The 19,363-nt window shown below is 48.2% G+C and overlaps 1 protein-coding gene across 2 annotated transcripts in view; it reads left to right on the top strand.

Annotated features, from left to right (window-relative positions):
* Positions 1-19,363, top strand: part of rab11fip4b (RAB11 family interacting protein 4 (class II) b) — a 78,059-nt gene that overhangs the window by 26,950 nt on the left and 31,746 nt on the right. Inside the window, exon 1 of one of the 2 annotated variants that reach the window (XM_061230697.1) lies at positions 18,951-19,257. The exons of the other annotated variant lie outside the window; for it this stretch is intronic. Within the exon in view, the coding sequence (XP_061086681.1) occupies positions 19,180-19,257 (78 nt within the window). The 5' untranslated portion in view covers positions 18,951-19,179. Of the gene's footprint in view, positions 1-18,950; positions 19,258-19,363 lie in introns of those variants that run through there. 2 annotated transcript variants of the gene reach the window in all.

Genomic DNA, 19,363 nt, shown 5'->3' with positions numbered 1-19,363 from the left:
GTATTCCATAATTTGGGAGCTAGGGAAAGAAAGCTGCACCCCCAATTTAGATTTAGAAGACCTGCAGTAGAGCATCTAAGGGCTGGTGAGGGAACATTAAACACTGAGCGTGGGGTTCCTGGCAGTCATTAAACCTTCATTTCAACCTGTTTTCTCAGCAGGCTATAATGCGCTGTTTTACTTTAGTGCACACAAGTCACTTCTGAGTAAATATTGACTGATGTCATCACAGCGAGCGTATGGATTAAATATGCACAGCATGCCATCCCCTAATGAGACCTGTCTGTGTAATTACTGTGATTGAGTGATGAGAGACAGAGGGGGGAGGAAGAGAGGAAGAGAGGGGGGAAGAGGGGTATATAGAGAGCGAGAGAAAGAAGAAGAGAGAAATAGAGGCGAGAGGGGGGAGAGGGGTATATAGAGAGGGAGAGAAAGAGGAAGAGAGAAATAGAGGGGAGAGGGGGAAGAGGGGTATATAGAGAGGGAGAGAGAGAGAAAGAGAAATAGAGGGGAGAGGGGGGAAGAGGGGTATCTAGAGAGGGAGAGAGAGAAAGAGAGGGAAAGAGGGATTTATAGAGTGGGGAGAGAGAGAAAAGTGGAATGAGGGAAAGAGGGTCATATAGAGAGGGTTAGAGAGAGGAAGAGAGCGTGAAAGAGGTATATAGAGAGGGGGGGAGAGAAAGAGGAAGGGAGAAGTAGAGGGGAGAGAGCCGTACATGGAGAGAGGATGAGTGAAACCATAGTTAATTATCCAGCCTCCACTCTGACCACTGCTTCCCTGTCTCAAATGTTTTGACACTGAGTGCACAGACATTTTGTCACTGAATAACTGAAAGCAGAAGTCCTATAAACTTCTATTAACTATCAAAGCGCATCATCAGTCGCTGCAGTTCCGTTTGCTCGAGCCACAGCATTTCAATATGCAGGGCATATGTAGCCTCCGGTAGATCAGGCCGTCTCATTGATCTGCGAACGTTATATAAGACGGTGTGAAATGAATGCACTTGAGACTGAAGATCTGCTGAGTGCTGGCATCTTTTGATTGATTTAATGCAATGCATCAACAATGAATGCTGTGCTTTGATTGTCCAGTGCCCGTATAGGCTATGCCCGTGCTGCAGGATTGGGGTTTTTGCTGTGTCACAGGGCTCTTGGCCTTAGAAACGTTCATTAAAAGCTGCTGTCACACCTGTCACCTGTTACTCACAGCACAGACAAGAGCTGAGACTCACCTGTAGGTCACAGCACAGACGGGAGCTGAGACTCACCTGTAGCTCACAGCACAGACAAGAGCTGAGACTCACCTGTAGGTCACAGCACAGACGGGAGCTGAGACTCACCTGTAGCTCACAGCACAGACAAGAGCTGAGACTCACCTGGAGCTCACAGCACAGACAGGAGCTGAGACTCACCTGTAGCTCACAGCACAGACAGGAGCTGAGACTCACCTGTTACTCACAGCACAGACAGGGCTGAGACTCACCTGTAGCTCACAGCACAGACGAGGCTGAGACTCACCTGTAGCTCACAGTACAGACGAGAGCTGAGACTCACCTGTAGCTCACAGCACAGACAGGAGCTGAGACTCACCTGTTACTCACAGCACAGACAGGAGCTGAGACTCACCTTTTACTTGCAGCATAGACATCTTAGCTTGTTTTAAGTTGCTTTTTCCTTGACAGATGGAATTATCTTACCCCATTGAAATCAGTAAAACTGTTGCACCTCTTTGGCAATCTTTCTGTCTTATCTAGCAGAAGAGTATAACTAATATTAAACTTCAATCTAAATATAAGACTAAAATACTTGTTAAGATGGACTTGTATTTTTCTTTTTGCAGTGTAAATAGTGTGTAGTGTGGAAGATGGAGAGCTCTTTCAATTTCTGAAACGCTGAAAGTCATTAATGGGATCATGTCAGATACTGTCTTCCATGACAGCGAAATGGTAGCATCATGTGAAACGTGCTTGCTGCGATAATCATCATTGACAGTGAGGAGGCTAAGTGAACAGAGGGGACGGGAGTGGTGGTGTAGCGTCATTGTGAAGGCTCTGATAGAAAGCGTGCCCTTGGCTGGCATTGAGCTCCAGCCCAGACTGGGGCTGCCGTGCTGCTGGAGGACAGGCTGAGAGCCGGGCAGAGCTGAGGTCACCTCCTGCCGGGAGCATCTGTTCCGGGCTCACATACACACACATACACATGCTCACATACACACACATACACATGCTCACATACACACACATACACATGCTCACATACACACACATACACACACATACACATGCTCACATACACACACATATACATGCTCACATACACACACATTCACACGCCCACATACACATGCTCACATACACACACATACATACATACACATGCTCACATACATACACATTCACACGCCCACATACACACACACATACACATGCTCACACACACACATTCACACGCCCACATACACATGCTCACATACACACAACACACACACATACACACACACACACATGCTCACATACACACACATACACACACACATACACACACATACACATACACACACACACACACATACACACACATACACATGCTCACATACACACACATACACACACACACACACACACACACACATACACATGCTCACATACACACACATTCACATGCCCACATACACATGCTCACATACACACACATACACACACTCACATTCACACGCACACATACACACACATACACACGCTCACATATAGGGACCTCCGAAGACCTGACTGAAAGGCAGCTACACACAGATACTCATATACTGTACTGTGCACACAAACACACACACATACACACACACACACAAACACACGCTCACATACAGGGACCCTCGAAGACCTCACTCAAAGGCATCTACACACAGACACACATACTCACATGCACACACATCGACACTGACACACACGCACACTCACACACACACATACGCTCTGTCTCCCGCCTTCTTTCTTGACCTCCCTCTCCTGCTGCACTCTCTCCCTCCTCTCATTTACAGTATTCTAATCAAAACACCCACAAGCAGCCTCTCTATCTCCTCCACACAATTATACCAGTCCACTCAAAGTTGAATTCACACAAACGTGCGCCCCCCTCTCTCTCCCCACCTCCCCCTGCATGGCCTCTGCCCCCTCATGAGTGCACTTGCTCCTGTTGTTGCTAAGCTGTGGAGTGGGGAGGAATGCTCCCTCTCAGATACCTGCTGCTCAGCCACAGGGAAAGACACAGGCTGGATCTCTGCCAGCATTTCAGGCCCTGTGTGATGGGGGACGTGGGGAAAGCTGCTATGAAGGAGCCATCACCTCAGGGTACTTCAGTGAGTGTGTGTGTGTGTGCGTGTGCGTGTGTATGAGTCCTGTGTGTGTGTGTGTGTGTGTGTGTGTGTATGTGTGTGAGTGTGCATGCGTATGAGTCTTGTGTGTGTGTCTGAGAGTGTATGCATAGGTGTGCGTGTACATGCGTCTGTGTGTATGCATGTATCTATATGGATGTATTTTTAATGGCTGACAAACATTTTCCTCCAGATTGAGAATGAGTGACATAAGACGAGCTGCAGTGGGACAGAGGGAAACCCTTCCTACGCTGCGGTGGATGGGGTGGGGTCAGAGGTCAGGGAGCGGAGTCAGGGTGGGGTCAGAGGTCAGGGAGTGGAGTCAGACTTCATTGTGGAGCTGGGTGACTGGGCCTGCCGCTCTGTGCCTGGCCGACCCTGTCTCACACACTGGGTGTTTCATTTCTTCACAGTACTGTCCTACTGTAAACCACCATCCAGGGCAGGTCAATCGGAGCTTTGGCCAGTATGATTTTTATATTCGGTCACCTTTTTCACAGTGTGGCAGCAGGTGTAGAGACTGGCGAATTGATGTGTGCTGACTTGTTATAGCTGTCTGAGTAGAAGTCACCATGGTGCTTTATCAGGGATAATATAAACGCTTGTGGCAGACTATTACCTCCGGAATTCTGAGCCAGCAGTTCTAACGTTCCTGCTGGGGATGGACCAAACACCTCCCCTCCCCCCTCTCCCCCTCTCACCCTAGCCCTCTCTTTCTCCCTCTCATTCTCTCCCCCCATCCTCTCCTGCTTTCTTTCTCTCTCTGTCCCCCCTCTCATAGTACTCTCACCCTCTCTTTCCCCGGCCGTTTAATTAGGTCGCTGATTGTCCCGTGATGGAGGAGCTGTCACATGTGCTCAGTTCTGACCCACTGCCTTCTGTGCTCACACACTTTAAACCCCACAGTCTGAGTATGTGACCCCTGATCCATACTTTATACCCCACAGTCTGAGTATGTGACCCCTGCTCACACACTTAAAACCCCATAGCCTGAGTATGTGACCCCTGCTCACACACTTTAAACCCCATAGCCTGAGTATGTGACCCCTGCTCACACACTTTAAACCCCACAGTCTGAGTATGTGACCCCTGCTCACACACTTTAAACCCCACAGTCTGAGTATGTGACCCCTGCTCACACACTTTAAACCCCACAGTCTGAGTATGTGACCCCTGCTCACACACTTTAAACCCCACAGTCTGAGTATGTGACCCCTGCTCACACACTTTAAACCCCACAGTCTGAGTATGTGACCCCTGCTCACACACTTTAAACCCCGCAGCCTGAGTATGTGACCCCTGCTCACACACTTTAAACCCCGCAGCCTGAGTATGTGACCTCTGCTCACACACTTTAAACCCCACAGCCTGAGTATGTGACCCCTGCTCACACACTTTAAATCCTACAGTCGGAGTATGGACTGTGCTGTGTTTGTGAGACAGTGATATCCGTAGGCACTAAAGGAGGGTGGGGGTAGGTGTACTTTTCGTTTACACAGTGCTGAGTTTTTCCCCCCGCGGCCACGGTGCAGGATATTTGGGGCCAGGTCAGTGGAGGCCTGCTCTTTGTGTTCACCTCACAGTGGAGGGAGGGACCGGGTGGGATGGAGGGTGGGTGGGGGACCCGTATTGACATCACGGCCTGCGGCGCATACATTAGCCCCGATCCGAGGCCCTTTGTCACGCCAGCTGGCCCTGTGCCGTCACGTGGGGGGGTTAGTTTAACCAGGGCGAACGTGCTGACCCCCCCTCCCAGTACAGAAACATAGGCTCCACAGACAGCCATTCCAGAACTGAGCAACATCCATCTCCAGACCAGAGGCTTGAAGACAGAATTCAGGTGAAATAAATTCAGTGGATTTAAATTGTTGTGTTCTCCGGTAGCTTATTTTCCTTGCATACATTAATGATAGATGAGGGGCTTTATGAAAAGTGAAACGTAGTAATAATTGGTAATACCTCCTGTAATATTGCCTTCAAGACATATTGATGTTTCCTTGTACTTGCAATTTAGTCAGAATTTACTTTAATTTAATTAGGAGATTTGGTCTGACTGCTCATACTAGTCGCTCATTCCAGGTAGTACAATAGACATGTGCAGACCTGTGTATGAAATACAAATGAACAATTGGTTGTGCATTAGCCACTTAGGATAGAAACAGGAAGAGGTCACAGGTTGTGTAAGTGCGCAAACCTTGATGTCCAAAGTAGTTTCGCGAAATGCAACTCTCTACCTCAGTACATTGGGAAACAGGAAGTAGGTTTGTATGTGAAAAGCGGTTTCATCACATCTCATCCTTTATGTGGAAACTGCAGGGGAACCATTGCACACACACAGGTATTGTTTACTGCAGACTAGGTTGTCACAGACTAAAGAACAGCGGGATTCACCCATTAACAGAGAAAAGGGAAGAGCAAACCAGTCATACCTTCCTGTTTTTTCTGCACAGTCATGGGCAGCTCTCTGTCCATGGAGAGTACAGAAAGGTAGAGAGCCTAGCTTGAAAACAATCTTCAGAGATCTTATTTTTCATTCATCCCATTTCTAGTGTATTGAGTGACAGTAGAGTAGAGTTCAGTAGAGCCATGCACTAGTATGCAGACCATTGCACCATTTTCACATTTTGCCGAATAACAGAAGTCACTTTTGCCTTATTATCCATCTAATATAGTATTTAAAGCTGACATGCTCACGCTGAATATTTATATATAGAGACGCATCCACATTGCATGACCTCCACCGTACTGCACTGTAGGAGGGAGGTGTTAAGTGGGACATGTATCAAGCATAATGCTTTGCATTTTGACTAAAAATATAAATTTTAGTTTCATCTGACCAAGAAGCCTTTTGCCACATTATATCAGCTTTCCAGAAAAGCTGCAGGTTTGATGTAATGTTTTTTAAAGTGATGTTTTTCACAGTGTGCCTCACACACCAGGCGTGTGTGGTGCTCTAGTCAGTGGTGACAGATGCGTGTGTGTTTTCTCTATTCTCAGACCCTGGTGGCCACACTATGGCTGTGTCTTCTCACACCAGCTTCCCTCTTTAGTGCAAAAAAACAGAAGTGTGTTGAAGGATACCTATATAGTGTACACTATTTCATACTTGAGAATTTCCATCCATCCATCCATCCATTATCTGAACCCGCTTATCCTGAACAGGGTCGCAGGGGGGTTGGAGCCTATCCCAGCATACATTGGGCGAAAGGCAGGAATACACCCTGGACAGGTCGCCAGTCCATCGCAGGGCACACACACCATTCACTCACACACACACACTCATACTCATACCTACGGGCAATTTAGACTCTCCAATCAGCCTAACATGCATGTCTTTGGACTGTGGGAGGAAACCGGAGTACCCGGAGGAAACCCACGCAGACACGGGGAGAACATGCAAACTCCGCACAGAGAGGCCCCGGCCGACGGGGATTCGAACCCAGGACCTCCTTGCTGTGAGGCGGCAGTGCTACCCACTGCACCATCCGTGCCGTACTTGAGAATTTGTGAAGTATAATTGAAGTTTAATACAGTGTGCAGTTGAGTCTAATATTTAGTCTTAAAATCGAAACATGTGGTGAGACAGCCAGGAAATGGGTTAAGACGATTTCACTTCACTTCAAGCTAAAAGTAACTCGAAATAAGCAAATATGTTTTGCTTGAGAAAACGTTTTCAGTCTCTTCACAAGACTAAAACACTTTTAAGTTTGTCTCTGTCAGGAACCCGGGCAGGGGGAACCAATTGCACACTCATGGGTGATGAAAAGCACAGGGACAAACCCAGGCAAAAAAACAAAAACCCAAAAAGATCCAAAAAATAAAGGAGCAGAAAAACAGACAAAAATGGGGAAGCAAAAAGGCAAAAAGAAGGAACACAAACACTGTGAACTTAGACAAAAACAGAAACAGAAAAAAACAGAACCTGACAGTCAGGAAATTTTGAGGGTTGACCTTTCCTTGTCTTATTAATGATAACACAGTAGCATTGAGTTGCTTGGGTAGTTTCCACTGTTTGAGGCGGTTCATTAATGCTACCACAGTAGCATTGAGTTGCTTGGGTAGTTTCCACTGTCTGAGGGGGTTCATTAATGCTAACACAGTCGCATTGAGTTGCTTGGGCAGTTTGCACTGTTTGAGGGGGGGTTATGAATGGTAATACAGTAGCATTGAGTTGCTTGGGCAGTTTGCACTGTTTGAGGGGGGTTATGAATGGTAATACAGTAGCATTGAGTTGCTTGGGCAGTTTGCACTGTTTGAGGGTTTTTTTTTTGGCAGCATTAGTCAGACTCTGCCCAAGGCTCTGTGTGACTGCGGAAGAGCTGCGAATATTGGAGACATTTTAATGTTTCACACTTCTGCCTACGCAGCTTCAGCTGAGCCCCTCTTCCGGAGAGAGAGACGGTTCCACCGTTAACAGCAGAGTCGGTGAGGATGGCTGTCACCAGCGAGCGCTCGCTGCGTGTACGGCTAAATTAAAAAGACGGGCGGGTGCACTTTACAGTTCCTCCTCAGCCCGTCAGGCGCAGGTCTCAGACAGGAAGCCCCCCCCCGTTCAGCTCCACACACAGGAAGCTGGCTTAGGGTGGGGGAAGTGAGAATCAAAACATCGTCGTCTTCAGCTTCCTCTTCTACCTTTATGACACTATGCTCCACTCCACAAGCCCCAGATAGTCAGACATCCTAGTAACTAGCAGCTGTCTGTAGCCTATGTCGTCCTCCCGTAGCCCCCTTACTTTTTTGTGTATTGGTATTTTTAGTTTGGCTAGGTAAGCAGTGTTTGGCTAGTTAAGTTTGGTCACTTTTGCTTTGTTGTTTGTTTGTTTTTTTGTTTGTTTAAAAATTATTATTTTTTAAATCAAATAGGTCCTTATCGTTGTTGTACAGGTAGCAGTTGAAATTGTACTTCCCTCTAGGGTCTTTCAGCGCACTTATCCCTGGTTATGGGTATGCACTTTGTTGTAAGTCGCTCTGGATAAGAGCGTCTGCCAAATGCCATTAATGTAATGTAATGTAGCCATGCCTCTGCCAGACGGAAAGTAAAGGGGGGGAAAGTAAAGGGGGAAAGTAAAGAGGGGGAAAGTAAAGAGGGGGAAAGTAAAGAGGGGGAAGTGCCGGGCTGCTTCCCTCCTGTGCTGACGGACGTGTCGTCGCTGTCTCTCCCGGCTGTCATCCACTGCGTGACTGACGGGGGACGGATTGATCCGCTGTCAGGCCGGAGCGCAGTCAGCAGGGCCTCTCCCAGCTCCAGGGCCTGGGCCCGAGTCCTGCTCTGCCTGCCTCTGCTGCGCTCTCACAGACAGACAGGCATGAGGAGGGGCCTGTGAAGCCTTGTCATTGTGGCAGTGCCCTATAGAGGTGCATACAATCGTATGTACATACAATCATACAATCGTATGTACCCCGAGCCAGCCCTGCATGATCCATTTGTAGTTTTCTTTTTACTTGTACACTGCAAAGACCAATAAATTAGTACATCTCAACAAGCATTTTGGTCTTACGAATTTAAGAAATGAAGACTTAAGAATCTTATTTCTTTTACTTTCCTGCTAAAATTGACACAATTTCACTTGTCAAGCACAAATAAACTTAGAACAGGCTAATATTCTCTACTTGAGAGAGAAAAATAAGACATTATAAGACTAAAACACAGTCATTTTTTTGCAGTGTTAAAAGTACTTATTAGTGACCAAAGAGAACATCATTATGCTTTCAAGGGTACGTCTTGGAAATGTGTTCCCTAATGTACCTTCACTGTGCCTTTATTTCTGGGAGTGTAGGGCTCAGCTGGCACCTCGAAACCCAGCAGGATAAACCCAGCAGGATAAACCCAGCAGGATAAACCCAGCATGATAAACCCAGCAGGATAAACCCAGCAGGATAAACCCAGCATGATAAACCCAGCAGGATAAACCCAGCATGATAAACCCAGCAGGATAAACCCAGCAGGATAAACCCAGCATCATAAACCCAGCAGGATAAACCCAGCATGATAAACCCAGCAGGATAAACCCAGCAGGATAAACCCAGCATCATAAACCCAGCAGGATAAACCCAGCATGATAAACCCAGCAGGATAAACCCAGCATGATAAACCCAGCATGATAAACCCAGCAGGATAAACCCAGCATGATAAACCCAGCATGATAAACCCAGCATGATAAACCCAGCAGGATAAACCCAGCATCATAAACTGCCAGCCTCAGCACTCCGCTGCGATTGCACACATCAGAGGGTGTGGTCGGTCCCTGCACCCCCACATGCACAAAGCAATCTGTCCCTGAAATCTAAGCATGGAAACATATACACCGGCATATGAGCTGATACCGTACAGATTTCTTTCATTTGTGTCAGAGCCTGCTGCTATACAGTGTTAGTGGCCCAGGAGACCGTTGGTAAGAATAATGCGCGGTGATAATCGATAGCGCTCCTCACCACCACGTGGTACTGCCCTAAGGGACGCGCTAGCCTAGTAGCCTGATTTTTCCAGGTCACAGTCATCGACAATAGCATTCCAGAGGTATTGTTCCGGTAATTTCCGTCAAGGCGTTTCATGAAGGGAACAGATCGCTCACCTCCTCACTGTGTGGGCAGTCAGTTACGGTATTTCGCGTGGAGGGTAACAAAGCCAATTTTTTGGACTATTTTTATTGTCAGCAGAATAGCAATACATGGCAGAAGGCTTAGTACTGCCGCTGTTATTTTGTGCCAGTTGTGCCAGCTGTGCAGCCTGTGCTATACACTCAGGGACCACTTTATTAGGTATTTATTAGACGTATTTTTTATTTTAGACTTATTGGTTTTCTGCTGCTGTAGCCTATCCACTTTAAAGGTTTTGACACATTATGTGTTTAGAGGTGCTCTTCTGCATACCACTGTTGTAATGTGTGGTTATTTGCATTACTGTGACCTTCCTGTCAGCTTCGACCAGTCTGGCCATTCTCATCTGACCTCATTAACAATACCTTTTTGCCCACAGAACTGCTGCTCACTGGATTGTCCAGAGACTGTCTAGAGACAGTTGTGTGTGAATATCCCAGGAGATCAGCAGGTTCTGAGATACTCAAACCAGCCTGTCTCGCACCAACAATCATTCCACGGTTAAAGTCACTTTGATCACATTTCTTCCCCATTCTGACATTTGGTCTGAAAAATAGCTGAACCTCTTCAACACGGCTGCATGTTTTTATGCATTTAGCTGCTGCGACGTGATTGGCTGATTAAATATTTGCTGGTGTAGAGGTCTACCTAATAAAGGGCTCACTGAGTGTAGATTCTTCCCGCTGCATTACCATGGTGACGGGTGTTGTTGTGGCCCCCGGCACAGTGGCGCGGTTAGTTAAGACGTAAGCGGGGTCAGGTGTGCGCTGGGCGTTCAGCGGGATGTAGGACTCTGTAAGCGATCGGAGCCAGCCGGATACATTACCCCCGGGACAGCGCCCGGCCATGGCGCATTTTTCATGGCTGGATGAGATGGAGTCACCCCTTCACTGTCTCATTGTGTCCACAGGTAACTCAGTCTGGGCTGGGGAGGTGGACCTCTGACAGAAGCCCTTTAAAGGCGTTCAGAAGAGGATTGATTTTCCTCGCCGTTGAAAAGTCATTATTTGCTCCTGAGACCTGTATTCACACGGTGAAGAATGAGGAAGAGGCCTTTTTATTTTCCGAGCTGTGCCTTTCAGTGCCCGTTGGGTTTAGAGTGTGTGGTAAATGTTTGAAAAATGCCAAGTAGAGGCATGTTTTTCCTGGCAGCTCAGTGGCCCTGCCCTGCTTCAGCCGTCCCTACAGAGTCCCATTAGTGAGATGAGTAGAAAACATCCACAAAGAAAAGGCACAGGCACACACAGGTAATTTACCTGTCTCGAGAAAGATCACACAACAAAATGTCGACAATAAAAGCACAGGTAAATTGTGTGTGTGGGAGTATTCTTTTTCTTTGAGTCAGCTAACTGTGGGGGATGTATTCCCTGTAGCAGGACCAGCAGAGGAGGCATTGTGGAGTGTGTTAACACTGCTTTTCGAGAAGATAAAAAACATCAAAAACAGCTTTCTCCTCTGCAGTGGCCATCTTCGGCTCCCCTGTGTACGAACGAGAAGCAGTAAAAAACACTCAAAAAACATTAATCACCATCGACTGTCCAATGGCACCTCCACCGCTGAGCGGTCCCTGCCCGTAGTGAGGCTCTTTTAGCATGGTAGAGTGCGTGCTCATTTATGTTTCCAAGCGGCAGTGATGCTCCTCTTAGCTGCCTATAGGCTGGTTTATATCACAGAATATTCATGAATGTTCTAACGTCTGCCGACATTGACATTGACTGTTGTTTAATTAAAAATATATTTAATTTATGAAGTATAAACCTGCGACTTGCGCAGGGATACGGCATTAAGCACAGTCTGGGCTGAAGGTAATCCTCTCTCCTCACAGTGCTTGGTGCCCCCAATAGTGCAACTAAAGTATAAGACACAAAGGACCATTGACCTGTAAAGTCTAGCTTCACAAACAGCCGCTTAACAACCCCCTGCACCATTAACTTCATTCATTACAGTTTTATTACTACGATTGCACAAATGTGTTGCTAATATTTATTATCTGTATATGATTGTTTCTTTAATGACTCCAGGATTAAGGAACTGTGGTTCCCGGCATTTAACAATCTATCGTTAATGCATAGGATGCATAGTGTGACCTAGCAGAATCGTGTCTACTGAGACACATAGGAGCAAAGCATACACAAAATGGGAGCTACAACAGGCTACATTGTTTTATAGGTGTCTGCTTCCATGACTTCATAGTTGTGTATTTACATGTCAGGGTATTTAGTTTAGTTTGGGAACTACATAAAGCAGCTCTATCACAGAAAATGGGTTGTTGTTACCCATTGGAAACACAACAGACATATCAGTGATACCTCAGCCAAGGCGAAATAAAGCCAGTGTTCACATGCCAAGTATGAAAGTGCATTCAACTTACAGTCCTTTCTCTTGACAGAGCTAGAACCTTAATAAATCTGTAAATCTAACCTAAAGCTAACAACATCCTCTGTGGGAAAGATATCCTTCTGCCAGGGTTTTTAGTAGCCTACCCATCTGAGCTCATTGTTTGAAACAGGCACAATTGTAAAAAAAAAATATATATATCATTTTCCCAGCTACCACAAGCCAGCTCGAGGTTTCTGTGGTGTACTGTGGCAGTGCTAGCAGAGGCAGGCATCTACCTGCCCTGGCTCCTTAGCATCGTGACACAGTATAATCCCTTCAGTATGCAGGTCTGCTGGTCCAGCCAGTTAATGAACTGTTACCGTACCTATCCCTCACACGTGTGACGGTAGGTCTTGGCATCCGCCGCGGCGCACAGCGTGAGGTGAAGTGCCGCGCAGTGCTCGTGAGTGCCGTCAGGACGAAGGAAACGGAGGCCAGATGTGGGCTGTTTGTGCGGATCTGGATCTGGAAGATGGATGACATGGCTTCTCTTACCCGGAAGCCTATAGAGAAACAGGAAGCGTGTGGATCGGCGCAGAGGAGTCGATGGATGCCAGCGGGGACAGAGAACAGACACACCGGAAACCGATGTGTGTCCAGAACTTGCAAACTGCAGTGTTTCGTATGAGTATATGTGATATACTCGATCAGGGCTGCCCCCCGATCATGTGCCGTGGAGGGCCAAGAGTATTAATTCCAACCAATCGCTACACCAGCTGATTTCAGTAATTGACACCCATTCAACCAGGGAGGAGGGAATTGATTCGTGAAATCAGCTGGTGTAGCGATTGGTTGGAATGAAAACTTGTGTACTCCCAGCCCCCTCCACGGCACATGATTGGCGGGCACCCCTGTACTAGTCTGAGGCAAGAGCTTGCAGTATAATTACAGCGTAGTGCAATTAAATGCATTTTGTTGGATTGTATCCCTCCTTAGAATCAGTAGATTACAGATACTGTAGGTAGTGATGAGTTGTTGAATGATCTATGCCCATGGCAATTCAACGACTGCCACGTTTGCCAAGTAAAGCATACTGAAACACAAAGCAGTGCCTGGCACTGAGTGAAGAGGAAGAAGAAGAAGGAACTATGGTATATACCGTCTATAACCATATTTAATGAGCGATTGTAAGGCTGGCAGGGTGTGTCCATGTCGGGGTTGCAGCGCTGCATAGCGGTTAGGGAACTGGGCATGCAGCATTTTGAGAGTTTGGTTCTGAGGTGGGGCTCTGCCGTTGTGCCGTGAGCGAGGTGCTTAACCTCAATTGTTCAGTGCGCATCCTGGCTGTCTGCACGGATTGTTTGTAACATTTAGGCTGGGTAAGTCGCTGAGGATAAGAGCATCAGCTAAATGCTGGCTAATGCATTGTGATGCGCTGTAAGGTAGGGGCAGTTCGGGACAGCCGTTCGGAGGGGCTCAGCGGGTCAGCGGGGGGCATCGGGATATGACCGTGTCCCTGTCCCGCCCCCTGCAGCCAGTGGGCCAGTTCAGAGGCCGCAGCTGCGTGTGCAGGTCCTGTTACAGGACAGCCATTTGTACACAAGTGACAGTGACAGGTTCATTTTTGTTCTTCAAGGATCGCATTTCCCGAATGTGAAAGCACAGTAACGTTCTCTCTGGGTACAAATGAGTACATTTTCCAAGCAAAAAAGAGATGAATTATATATTGGTGGCTTGGGGTACAATTTCATGTCCATATACGGTACCACCCCAGTGTCAAGCATTTGTACCTTTTTAGGCACTTTCTGTACCTTTATTTCTGAGAGGGTAGAGTGTGCTACCCTGTCAGATGTGCCTCTGTCTCTCTCCTCGTTCTGTATGGCTGGGTGTATTCCCTTCTCCCTCTCAGCCCTACTTCCACTCCTCCTTTTCTTCACCTTCATTCTGTCCCTCCCCCTCCTGTTATTTATCTCTCCCTCTCTCTCTCCCTTTGTGTATTAGTGCATTACAGACTCTACATGGCTGTGTCCTTAACACCCCACAGAGCAGATTGGACTGACCTCTATGAGAGCTGAATTTACATTTTTTTAATAGTTTTTTTTGCGCCCCAAAAGGTACAAAAGCTCGTCACTGGGGCGGTAACCTATAGATACATTAAACTGTACCCCTAGCCATTGGTTTCATAATTCATGTGTACCTTTTTTTGCTTGTAAAAGGTACTTATTAGTACCCAAATTACCAGTAGTGTATCTTTCAGGGCGTACACAAAAATGTACCTCCACCGTACCTTTGTTCCTGAGAGTGTGTATTAAAGATAAAATAACGTGTCGGTTTGGCCTAATGTGCCTCTAGTGGGGCTGCTGTGCCTGATGAATTGGGTGGTTAGCTGCTATAGAGAGTGGCTAACTAAACTGCACAAAGCAGCCATGTCTCGCTTTCTGTCAGGAGCTCACCTGCCGTATGCACAGACAACCTGGGACACTCTCATAGGTCTGTCATTAAACAGGTGCAGAGCTACTGCCTTAAGATCTATGAACTCTACGCTGAGTTAAGTGCGTTTTTGTTGTTGTGGTTATGTGAAAATATGGGTCTGTCTTCTGCCTTGATAATTAACTGTGAAGGTCACCCAGACTTCTGTTGCTTCTTTCTGCTTGCTTGAACGGCCGGTTAGAGGCACTTATGTGGGCAGGACTTTCCTATATGCATGGAAACCTGTGTGTGTGCGTATGTGTGTGTCTGAAATGTCTGTGTGTGTGCGCCTTTGCGTGTGTGTGTGTGTGTGTCAGTGTATGTGTGTCTGTCAGTGTGTGCGTGGTTTTGTGTGTGTGTGTGTGTGTGTGTGTGTCTGTCAGTGTGTGTGTGTGTGTGTGTGTGTCAGTGTGTGTGTGTCTGTCAGTGTGTGTGTGTGTGTGTGTGTGCGCCTTTGCGTGTGTGTGTGTATCAGTGTGTGTGTGTGCATGCGTGTGTGCGTGTTTATGTGTGTGTGTGTGTGTGTGCGCGTGGTTTTGTGTGTGTGTGTGTGTGTGTGTGTGTGTGTGTGCGTGTAAGTCGGGGGAACAGAGGATGGACAGTGTGTTTTCAGCTGACATCACCCTGCTCCTCTTTCCTGTCCCTGTGTCTCTGTGGCAGGCCTGTGCTCACAACAGGAAACTGCTGGGGGATCCAGGGGACACTCTCCCTGCCCCACATAAGCACAGAGGATTTCCATCCATCCATCCATTATCTGAACCCGCTTATCCTGATCAGGGTCGCAGGGGGGCTGGAGCCTATCCCAGCATACATTGGGCGAAAGGCAGGAATACACCCTGGACAGGTCGCCAGTCCATCGCAGGGCACACACACACCATTCACTCACACACTCATACCTACGGGCAATTTAGACTCTCCAATCAGCCTAACGTGCATGTCTTTGGACTGTGGGAGGAAACCGGAGTACCCGGAGGAAACCCACGCAGACACGGGGAGAACATGCAAACTCCGCACAGAGAGGCCCCGGCCGACGGGGATTCGAACCCAAGACCTCCTTGCTGTGAGGCGGCAGTGCTACCCACTGCACCGCACAGAGGATTTCTACAGTCATATCTCCATTAATATTTCTCATCTGGCCATTCATTTGTGAATAAAAAGGCTCTATAGACAGTTTTGCTCATTCTTAATTGAAAAAGATTTGACTTGCTCGTTGCCATCGAGGCCGTTTCCAAAGCGTTGCAGTGCAGCAGCGATCCACATAAAACCGCGCTCCGTGAAGGAAGGGGGCAGAGGGAGGCGAGCTTCTGGTGCTCATCCAAGTCAGACTCTCCTCAGGAGCTGCAGCAGTCCTTCTGGACCCGGCCCCTCTGAAGGGCGGAGTCCACGGTAGACGAGGAAGCTCGTGGTTTCCATTCTTTCTTTTCTCTCCGTTCCCTGACTCTCTCCTCGTTTCTGCCTGTTGACTGTGATTCTACCGCACTGCCACTCATCTCTAAGCTTCACATTTAGAGCGCTTCCGTTCCTCCTCAGCATCACTGACCCAACGCGAAGCTGTTGTTTCACACGCGTGTACCATCGTGTACCGTAGCGTTTGGACCTCCCGCCGCGCCCGTCAGGAGCCTCTGACAACCACGGCGACACAGAGGACCCACTACCACAAACTGGTGACAGGAACAAAATGAAAAACTTTACAAGCTTCATTGTGACATTCTGGTTTCCCCAAAATCCAGAACTGATTAATGACAAACTCTAGAAAAGTACTGCTGTGGACCGCAGAAAATCTGACGCAATAATTTTGGCCTCTTTATCATATCCGTCCTCTCTGCGTATCCAAACACCCGCGTGCTGGAAAGACCTGCTTTGTGCTGTCAGCCACGCTCATAAAATGTTTTCATTCAAGGCCGGTTTCCACAGATCAATGGCAATGTCCTCAGCGCTGAGGGAAACTGGCCGGCCGGGTGTGTTAGCGGGAGTCCCAGGAGCCAAGGCACTTCCCTTTAACAGGAACGCTCTTCCTCGAGTGAGAGCAGTCTTCCCGCACACTTCCATCACTTTGATTCATTAATACGCTTCCCTTTCTTTTGCTGTAACAACTAGATTGGGCTTGTATTCCCCTGAGAAGGGATTAATGCAAGAATTGTTCTTTCACTCATCAGTCGCTGGATGGATTTAATTAAGTCCTGGTGATATCTGAGGACCCAGCCCTGTAACCTTGTTTTTCAAATGAATAATACAGCTCGAGCAGATTAAAGGGAATCAAATTGCAGGCGATGCCCAAAATGGTGGCGTAGCCGAGGAGAAGCTCTTCTCAGTTACAGTGTACACGCAGTACAAATTACAGTAACCGGCCCAATACCTAAGGAAAGCCAGAAAGAAAAGATTCCTCCACGGGCGATTAGCTTTTAAACGGTTTCCCCGTCCCCCACACCAGGCACACGACTCTGTCCCCGTCCCTGTGAATAGAGACGCCGTCGAGCTTGCGTGTCCGTTGAGACATGACCTGATGTGGAAATGAAGGTGGAACTTTTCAGTCGTGAAGAAAGAAGCTACAGTGAAAACAAGGCAACGGCGAGATAAAACATAAAGGTGCTTGCACACGAGGTGGCCTGTATTTGTTGACAAAGGCCATGATGGATTAGGTGGTGGGTGTGTCGCTGGCTGTGTGCGGCTCCAGGAACAAGCCTCTCTGCAGGGGAGTGTTTACGGGGAAACTGGGGCAGCAGAAACGAGGAGAGGAGAAGTTTGGGGAGGGGGGGGGGTTATGGGGGGAGAGGGGGGCTATGTGCAGCAGCAGTATTCTGCAGCACAGTGGGGAGATGGAAGAAGGCTGGGAGATGTAGTACAAAGGTGCAATCGATTAGAGAGGTACATAGCACATACAGCAGCGTGAGTGAGAGTAGAGGAGTAGAGGAGTATGCTAGAGTTGTGAGTGTATAGCAGAGTGATAGAGTAGAGGAGTAGAGCAGTATGCTAGAGTTGTGAATGTATAGCAGAGTGATAGAGTAGAGGAGTAGAGCAGTATGCTAGAGTTGTGAGTGTATAGCAGAGTGATAGAGTAGAGGAGCAGAGCAGTATGCTAGAGTTGTGAGTGTATAGCAGAGTGAGTAGAGGAGTAGAGCAGTATGCTAGAGTTGTGAGTGTATAGCAGAGTGATAGGGTAGGGAGGTATATAGCAGAATGATAAAGGAGAGGAGTATAACAGTATGAGATATAAATACTGAAATTTGCGTGAATGTGTGTGAGAGAGAAAGAGAAAGAGAGCGGGAAAGAGAGAGAAAGAGAGAGAGAGAGAGAGAGAGAGTGAGAGACTGTGGGTGTGGATGTGTGAGTGCACTGCAGTACCAGACAAGGCAGAAAATAAAATTTCAATCTTGTATTGTGAAGTAATACATAATGATGTGTATATCCTTCTTGTGTGTATAGCTCTGTGTACAAAGTGTGTGTTGGAGTGCCCATGCTCCATGACTACACAGGAGAAGGAGAGGGAATCTAACATGTCAAATTGGCCATATTCTCTGCAACATCTGTTTCATTTACCCAGAATTCCTGCAGCCTTTCTACGCGCCCTTCAGATGACTTTGCTTAGAGACACTTGGGGAGTCGCCTGGTAGGCGAATCCGGTGTCCGAGTCTGTGTGTGCCGTGTTCAGGAGGGAATGCTGGGGGTTAAGGGACCGTGTTCAGAGCTGGCTGCCTGCTGTGAACTAGCTTTTACCCCGCCTGCCTCACACCACTTTTGGCCCAGTCTCCTCCCCTGGAGGCAGTAGTGTCACTCTCTCCAAGTCCTGTAAGGCATTTACCTTCAGTCCCTCAGCACTATGAGGCTGTATCTCAGAGCCCTGTCTATCTTTTCCCTCTATATTAGTTTATTTTTTGTGTCTATTTTTAAATGCATCTGAGTGGTCGGGCCATTGGTGTCGAGGCAATTTCAACCCACCGAAACCTGCCCGTTGGATTGCTCAGAAGCGCAGGCTCTTAATGCAGAAGCTGTGTGGGCAGCTGAGTGGAGAGTGTGTTGCAATGCGAGACCTGCCCTCCCTCTGATGTCACCGCCGAGGGCCGGCCCAGCCGAAGCCAGTTGCCTGGCAACAGCCCAGTGAGAGGGAGCGGGGGGTGGAGAGTGGGGGAGTGGCTTAGTCCCAACAACTGTTGCCAGAGCCGTGCACGTCCCTGCGTGTTGGCAAACGCGAGCGAGTGAGCGCGAGGTACAGTGCGTTTGAGTCGAGCTCCTGTCTTAGGCTACGCTAGCGCAGCGAGAGCGGAGAAGGAAACGCGCTCCTTCCCCTGAGGATTACTCTGGAAGACCCCGAAGCGGACGGACGGCGCTGCCCCCAGCCCTGCGCGCAGACAGCCGCCCCCACCTGCCTCCACCTGTTGGGCCACCCTCGCGGGGGACCTGGGGGGACCGGGCAGGGCTCCGGACCGTGGATGTCTTCCCTGGATGGCGGTTTGGCCAGCGCAGATGGGAGCGAGGGGGGCCAGGGTACCCCTACTGTGAGCGACGGGGTAAGAGGCAGCGCAGCGCTGTGACTGGGGGGGGGCAGAGCTCAGCGGAGCAAAGTCCATTGTCTGAGCCGGCTGTGTGTGTGTGTGTCCGTACTGGGCTCTCTCT

Source organism: Conger conger, chromosome 2 (assembly GCF_963514075.1).
Source record: "Conger conger chromosome 2, fConCon1.1, whole genome shotgun sequence".
In the NCBI taxonomy this organism is placed as follows: Eukaryota; Metazoa; Chordata; class Actinopteri; order Anguilliformes; family Congridae; genus Conger; species Conger conger.
Note: the sequence above shows the minus strand (reverse complement) of the source record. Positions and strands in the feature narration are given on the sequence as shown.